Source organism: Chrysochloris asiatica, unplaced genomic scaffold, assembly GCF_000296735.1.
Source record: "Chrysochloris asiatica unplaced genomic scaffold, ChrAsi1.0 scaffold00011, whole genome shotgun sequence".
Lineage (NCBI taxonomy): Eukaryota > Metazoa > Chordata > Mammalia > Afrosoricida > Chrysochloridae > Chrysochloris > Chrysochloris asiatica.
In genome coordinates this window covers 33,423,568-33,431,998 of record NW_006408529.1, presented here as the reverse complement: position 1 = coordinate 33,431,998, position 8,431 = coordinate 33,423,568, and the positions used below count along the sequence as shown (strand labels likewise).

At 40.8% G+C, this 8,431-nt stretch overlaps 1 protein-coding gene across 2 annotated transcripts in view; it reads left to right on the top strand.

Moving 5' to 3' along the window:
- Nucleotides 1-8,431, top strand: part of MFHAS1 (malignant fibrous histiocytoma amplified sequence 1) — a 124,465-nt gene that overhangs the window by 108,551 nt on the left and 7,483 nt on the right. The window contains exon 3 of one of the 2 annotated variants that reach the window (XM_006834483.1): nt 3,397-3,424. The exons of the other annotated variant lie outside the window; for it this stretch is intronic. Coding sequence (XP_006834546.1) covers nt 3,397-3,424 — 28 coding nt within the window. Of the gene's footprint in view, nt 1-3,396; nt 3,425-8,431 lie in introns of those variants that run through there. 2 annotated transcript variants of the gene reach the window in all.

The following is an 8,431-nucleotide window of genomic DNA, read 5'->3' as shown; positions in this document are numbered from 1 at the left end:
ACTCACGGAAGCAGCAGTCAAGAGATCAAATGACGTATTGCATTAGGCAAATCTGTTGCACAAGACCTTTTTAAAGTGTTGAAGAACAAAGATGTCAGCTTGAAGACTAAGGTGTGCCTGACCCAATCCATGATATTTTCAATAACCTCATATGCATGCGAAAGCTGGACAGTGAATAAGGGAGACCGTAGAATAATTGATGCTTTTGAGTTATGGTGTTGGAGGTGACTATTGAAAGTGCCATGGGCTGCCAAAAGTACCAATAGATCCGTTTTGGAAGAAGTGTAGCCAGAGTGCTCTTTAGAGGCCAAGATGGCCAAACTTTGTCTCTCATACTTTGGGCATATTGTCAGGAGGGAGCAGTCGCTGGAGAAGGATGTCATGTTCAGTAAGGTGGAGGGCCAGAGGAAAAGAGGAAGACCCCCAATGAGATGGATTGGCCAAGTGGCATCATCGATGGACTTAAGTGTGGCAACAGTAGTGAGGTTGGCCCAGGATTGGGCAGTATTTCCTTCTGCTGTGCATAAGGTCACTATGGGTCAGTACCAATTCGATGGCACCCTAACAACAATAACAACAAGTCTTTTAGTCCTCGATGTCAGGAGAGAGCCGAAGAAGTATTTCGTGCTTAAAACAAAATTGTTTTTATTGTGATTACTTTTATAATTAGTCTTAGTGGTTGGTGGTTGAGATAGCTATCAACTGTGACTGCAGTCAGTTTCCCATGTCCTGTTACCTCCAGGGAAAAACTTAGGACCTGGGTGAATTCTTGTCCTCTGCTGATTAACACATAGAAACAGGACTCATTTTCATAGTTTGGATAGCCTGGTCTGATTTTCAAGGATGTTTGCTTTGGCTATTTGGCCTTTCAAATGAGATGGGATTTGATTGAATAGCAAATTTGCTGGGTTACTCTGAAAAAATCATCTCTCTTGAGGAAAGGAACTGTGTCTAATACATGTTAAAGCTTTATTGAAATTAAAGTTTGCATACCCTCAAATTATTCATGTTATGGTTACTGGTATAGTTACAGAGAGTGTACAACTATTGCCACAGTCTAATTCTGGAACATTGTCATTGCTCCAAAAGGAAACTTCATGTTCATTTGCAGTCAGTTGTGTTTAACCTTATTCTGTGTCATTAATAAGTATTTGTAGTATTACTTCCAAGAAGTTGTGTTGGTATTAGGTAGATTTCTGAGTTGTAAAGAAGTTATTGTAAACACATATTTATTCCTTAGTTCAGCTTGTTCTTGGGTGCTGTTGAGTTGATTCTGACTCATAGCGACCCTATTATGACAGGGTTTCCTATGCTATAATGGTAGCATAGTGGTTATGAATCAGGCTGCGGACCTTAAGGTCAGCAGTTCGAAACTGCCAGCTGTTCTGTGGGAGAAAGATGAGGCTTTCTGCTCCCGTAAAGATTTACAGCCTGTTCAGGGTCGCTATGAGTCGGAACTTACTCAAAGGCACTTAACAACAACAACAAACTGTACAGGAGGAGATCACTAAGACTTTTCCCCAAAGAATGGATTTGAAATGTAACGCTGCAAGTTAATGTACTGGACTGCAAATTCGGTTTGAACCCCAAGGTCAATAGTTCAAACTCACCAGTCACTCCTTGGAAACCCTATATAGGGCCACTATGAGTGGAAACCAACTCGACAGCACTTAACAACAACAACAACCTTTCAGTTAGCAGGCAAGTGCATAACCATGGCTCCTTGTAGGGCAGTCTTTAGGATAAGTGCTGAGCTGCTAACTGCAAGGCTAGCAGCTCAAACTCACTAGCCACTGCTCAGTACCCCTATACACAGGGTTGTAGTGAGTCAGAACCTATTCAACAGCACTTAACAACAAAAACAAAGGTAATAAGTTCACTAGCACCCCAGTGTCAGTCATTGTTCACTGGGGAGCTGCTTTGAAAGGAGTTCAGCCTCCTTCAAGACTTTTTGTTGTTAGTTACTATCACTGTTGGGTCAGCCCAGGCTCATGGTGTTTCTGCACAGAGGAGCAGATCACTGTGACCCCTAGAGTTTCATTGACTGACTTTCAGAAGTAGCCTGCTAGATTGTTCTTCTTAAACTGTCTTCATCTGGAAGCTCCACTGAGAACAGTTCAGCATTATAGCAACACACAAGTATAATTGAGCTGTAGATATTAAAGGAATGCTGGGCCTTGGACATAAGAAGTCTTAAGGGGCAAAACTATACGTTCAGTGAGAAAAGTAACAAGTGTCTTACTTCACGTTGAGACACTTAAGAGGGAGTGGACCCACTTTACGCAAATAACAACATGCTGGCTGCATTTGATTTTTGGGTGCTATGCAGAATGTTTCTCTTTCTTTCCAAAGAGGTTTAGACTAACCTCTTCCTCTACCAGTTAAACTCTATACTCAGTACACTCAGGATACTCTGCCAGATAGCCCAGTTTATCTCTTGATTTTCATTTAAAAATTGGAGAGAATTCAACAGGTTAGCATATGAAAATGTTTTACTTTGAGGCATACTGAATGCAGCGCACATTCTTCATATGGTTTCTAAATGGATTCACCCTTGAGCCTACAGGAAATGGAAATATATCATTTTTATGTCCTAACAGCTGATATTTCTCTGGTTGTGGCACCACGTCGGTCTGTGTGCCGTCAATACATATGGAATGGTGGGAGTTCTCAGAGACTGAAGATAAGGGAGTCAGTTCTGATTTGGGCAGGTCATGTACTACAGAATTAGCAACAGTGGACTGGTTTAAAAGTTGTTGGGCCACACTTTCTTTTTTCTTAAAAAGTAATAATAGATGGCAAGGCATTTTCTTAACTACCCATACAACTTTGGATTACTGCCCGTGTGTTGGAGAATTTCCATTCAAACAGGATTCTAGCTAAATTCCAGTTACTCTCTGTAAGTATTCCCAAAAGTACAGTGATCACTTTGCCTGGGAATTTTGGCAGTTAAATTGTTCTGACATGAAAATATTTAAGACCAACTGAAACAGCCTTTTTAGAAAAGAGGAGGATGAAGACCCTGTGTCCTTTATGGCAGCAATGAAACTGGCAAAGTATATCTAACACAGACCAGCTAATGTGGACCTGTCTTTTTTTTAAAATTTTTAAGGGGGAAAAAAAAGCTATAAAGAGAGAATTTGGTTTTGTCATGTTGGAGAATTTCTCACTGACCGCAGAAGTTGAAAGCATGGCGCGTAGGAATAGGATTTCAGAAGGCTAAGTGGAAAGGCTGCCTGTGGGGTGTGTCTCATTGATTTGTTTTGTTCTTTGCTAGGAGCAAGACAGCTCAAGCATTGCTTGCTACATTTATAGGCTGTGAGGAATTGTGTTTCTTTAATTATTTAGTCTCCCATCAGCCACATTGATACTGGAATTTGTTCCCTCTCTGCTTAGGTATCTCCATTCTTTCTTGGACAATTAAGTGGAAAAGATAGTGCTTCTTTCCCCCTGCCATCATTTTTACTGTACCCAATCTGTGACTTTAGGAGCACCAGTTTTTAAGGGTAAGTCACTGGGAAGCAGAGAGGGTTTCTTAAATACGTAAGGCCCTTCTGAGGACTTTGGAGAGCTGAGGCTTCTCCCCACCCCCACCAAAAAAAAAATTTTAAAAAGGGGGGGGTGGGATTTGGTATGAAACGGATTCTATAGGGCAGCACATTTTCTGTTTATTCACAACCAAGTCACATATGAGAATTAAGAGTGAGGAAATGGCATGATTGTTTTGTTTAGCTTACTATAGTTTTGCATAGGTCAATAATCTTTTACTAATTGCCTTTCTCTCCTTGTTGGAATAAAGAATAATTTTTAAATGCTTTACTCTATATTTTACTGAAGTATTATATCAGGAAAAACTCACAGTAACAGAGGTGATGGATTGGCACAGTTGGCAGCAACAGTGGGCTCAAGTATAGCCGTAATTGTGAGGATGGTGCAGGATGGGGTGGAGTTTCATTCTGTTGTACAGAGGGTCGCTGTGGGTTGGAACCAACTCGACGGCACCTGAAAATACCATAGCTGTATTAAAAAGCAGTATTTGTATTTTTTTTCTCAAAGCAGTTTGATGGCTCTGGAGTTATACTTCATGAGTTCAAATCTTTACTGTTTATTAATGCTGTGGCTTTTGTTGTTGTCAAGTGCCATCAAGTTGGTTCCAACTCATAGTGACCCTACAGCCAGGACTGTGGACACCTGTAAAACACAGATAATCATAGTACTCATCTCATGTGTTGCTGTGAGCAGTTAGACAGTTGCAGGTGAAACATTTAGCATAATTTTTAGTAAATAAAAAATAAATGATCAATAAACTTATTAGCTGCCTGAGAGTTGGGCCCTGACTCATGGCAACGCCATGCACCATGAAAGGAAGCACCACCTAGTCTGTGCCATCCCTATGATTTGACTGTTGTGATGCATGGGGTTTCCAATGGCTGATTTCAGGGAGCAGATTGCCAGATTGTTCTTTCCGGTCCAGCTTAGTCTGGAAGCTCTGCTGAAATCTGAATTCATCAAAATAGCAACACAGAAGCCTCTGCAGATAGATGGTAGTGCTTGCGCATGAGCTGTATGGGCTGTGAACCAAAGCAGGGTCACCTTATGGAAAGTGAGCATTCTACAGCTGAAGCACCACTACTCACTCAGTAGACTTCATTTTACTGGAAATATCAGTGGTGAATACTGCAGATGTCATATAAAGAGAATTTTTTTTTTTTTTTTTTAAATCCTTTAGTGTAAAATTGACCTACTGACTTATGCCCTTGTTTAACTTGCTAAGGCTCCTGTCCATGAAAGGTCAACATGTTGCTAGATAGAGAGGTACGAATTGCCTTCTTTTCCCTTGCGTAGCCATGCAGAGGTCAAGGTGAAGTGTCGGGAATTCTGTTTACAAGGTTTAAGGCCATCTGCAGTTATTCAGTAGACATCAATGCCCAAATCTATCTTCATGGACTAAAGAGAAGACATTTCTTTCATATCGTAGTCACAAATGCCTACAATACCTGGATAAACTCCTCAGCGTAAAACCCTCTGACTCATTTGAGCCTCCTAACACCTCTCCTTAAGTTACATGGGCAGATGATCCAGTTCTCTGAAAACACACTGTTCATGAACCACACAGCTGGGCCTGAGGTTGTCTTTGTGACCACTGGGCTACATGCTGCCCTGTGGTGAATGCTCTTATTTCCATATGCTATGGCTTCAATTTCAGTCTATACTTTTATATATACCTTGGGTAATGATTTCTTTATTTTGTTACATCCCAGGAAAGATTGGTTCTAAACCACGAGGATCATAGGTCTGAGTCCCCCAGGCTGACTTCTCCCTTATTCCAGACCTGTGTTTCCAACTTCCTACTTAGCAGTTACCTTGGGTGTCCTACAAAACGTACAAAACTTCCTCACTCTGAGCCATTCGTCAGTTTGTTGCCTGTATCCCACAATAGCATAGCTTCCTCCCATCTGCCCAAGCTTTATCAGCTTCAAAGGAGTTGTATCAGCTTCAATGCCTGTCTCTACTTTCCCCAGGTGTACTCTTCCATGGTGCTTGTTATCCCCTTTGGCCAGGTAACATTCCTCCAGCACTATCCCTTGCTCTAGGCCCATCTGTCTCTGCTAAGATTCCTGTGATTGAGTCTTACCTGACTTTCTACTCTAGTCCTTTTGTTCTTCAGACCAGTATTATCTTTTAGCATCAGACCCAGTCATATCTCTGTATTTAAAACCTTGAGTAGCTCCATGGCAGTTATAGGCTGCAGTTCAAAGCCCTCAGCAGGACTCAGAACCCTTCACAATCAGACCCCAATCTCTTTCTAGACGTGGATGACACTCCCTCATTGTGACTTCCACTCCACCACACCGTGCTTCCGGCTGCTTCTCAGTCCTACACAAACTGCTATATTTTGTCTTCTATTTCCTTCATTTCATTTTGCCTTTGAATCCTTTTTGTCTAGCATCCAAGAAATTGAATAAATGTTTGAATATTTCAGAACTCACAAATGCATAAAAACAAAGCAAAACACATACAAAATCAGTTGGCTTCAAGTTTATTCCAACTCATGGCAACCCTGTGAGACTTTTTACCTGTGATTTTTTTTTTAACCATAACCTGTTATCATTCATTCAGCAAATCTTTGTTGAGTGTTTGCTTCCTGTTGGGCAATATGTTAGGTGTAAGTAACACAGAAACAAATAAAACAGACACTGTTCTCAAGAATCCAACAATCTCTTCGGGAAGAATAGGGATCAAAGAATTACTCCACAGCATTTTCTTGGTTATTGTCTTTATAGATTTTTCCCCACAATTTTGCTGAGTAGGTTTGAACTGGCAACTTTCAGGTTAGTTGTGTAGTGCAAACTGTTTGCACCACCCACGGTTCTTACTAACTCAAACCCACAACCATAGAGTCGATTTTGACTCATAGCAACCTTGTATAAGTTTTCCAAGACTGTAAAATGGGTTTTTGTGTGTGTGTTTTTTTAAAGCTGTTTTGTGAATTGAGTGATAGTTTACATGGGAGAACATCAGTTTTGCACTCATATTTGCCTCTATTCGCTATTTCTCTCTCTCTTTTTTTTTTCTTCTTTTTTTAGATGTATAAACACAGGAATATATATAATCATTTACACAACCAAAGGGCACATTCTGCAAGCCAGCCACCAGCACACAGCCTTTCTCTGTCCGTGAGTCTAGAGTCATCTGCTCTCTCCATGTCCTCATTTCTGCCTCCGTCTCTGGTGTCGCTGCTTCTCTGGTTAGGATCCCACGTTCCACTCATGGTCTTCTCTCTTGCTGGTCCTAGGATCCAACCAATCTTCCTGGACTATAAGATTAATTACGCCCCCCTTTTTGTTACACAACGTCTACCTTTACAATTGTGGCTATAGCAATTAGTCATGATAACAGTTACTCACTATTGAATCAAGAGTCCTATCACCATCTCCTTTCACCAGACCCATCTAGACAAGATGAAAACTATTCAGTGGGGATAATCACTCTGAAACGAAACTCCCTCTTGAAAACTTGTAAGCCAGCCACTTTGTGCCTTTATAGCCCCCTTCCACCCCCATTTTAGGTAGCCAATGTTTAAGTTGCCTGTCCCTATCCAGCCCTGTGTACTGAGGGGATAGAGTTGATCCTTGAACTGAAGATGACTTCCCTCTCGGGTGGTATTTTGAGCTACGATTTCAATAAGTAAAGGTCAAGTTCATCAAATTGTAGGAATTTACACTTGCTTCCTGTATCAAACTTATTTATCTTCCTCTGGTCAAATTCTGATCATCAAGCTGTTGAAGCTAAGTCTAATTGGTACTATCTGCAAGTTTGGGTGCTCTTGCGTGCCTCCCCTTCACTTCATATCAGCTGGACGCTTCACTCTCAGCTCTAGCCCACTGTGACTAGGTCAGTGTCCATGGGCTCAGAGGTTCCCAAGTCTTCCCAAACTTCAGACTAACCATCCTTTCCTCTTTTCTCTCTCATCTCAAGGTCTATAGGAGTCTATGGAACATGATTGAACTCAGCCCCTGAGACCGTAAAGTTTATGGGAGTAGATAGTCTCATCTTTCTTCCTTGGAGGCCCTCTTGGGTTTGAACCATGATCCTTGCCACTAATAGCCCACTGCTTAACACACAGCTCCACCAGGATTCTTTCACTAACTCATAAGGTAGCTCAATTCCTATAGTAACAACTTTACAAAAAACTTTTCTAATACCTCCTCCTAACTCCTCTCCACCTGTATTTGAGGAACCTTTAAGAATAAGTCTCCATCTTTCATTTGATAGCCCATAAAATATGTGACAACGCCTCTCATTTCTTCGCAAATCTCCTATTGCGCTCAACGTTCTCAGTTATTTCAGCTGTTCCTCATTTATTCTGACATGATTTCCTGACACCTCACATCTGTGGGTCTTTATTCTTGAAGAATTTTGTCAATTTTTATTTGTCTAAACCCAACACAGTTCAAACATGAAGGTTGCCAGTTCAAACGCACTTAGCATAACTGTGAAGGAAAGACCTGGTGATTTGCTCCTATAAAAATGACACCCAAGAAAACACCATGGAGTAGTCCTACTCTGTATCACATGGGGTTGCCATGAGTTAGAACAAATGTGACGCCACCTGGTTTGGTTTTGGTATTTGGTATAGTATCACAACTTCTAACTACTCATGTAGCTCTTCAAATCCTGAGGTCTTGGCTACAGTTTATGTAAACTCATTTGCAAAATCATTCCAAATCTTTTAAACTATAAATCAATCTTTTGTATTTCTTTAACATTTTTTATGCCTCCATGTGGTAATGATCTCGTAGTCTCTTGGTAACATTTTTTTGTTTGTTTGTTTGTTTGTTTTTTATTAAATGTTTTTATTTTGGATTGAGTGAAAGTTTACAGGGCACATCATCAGCTTCACATTCAACCATTCATATAGCTTGTTTCA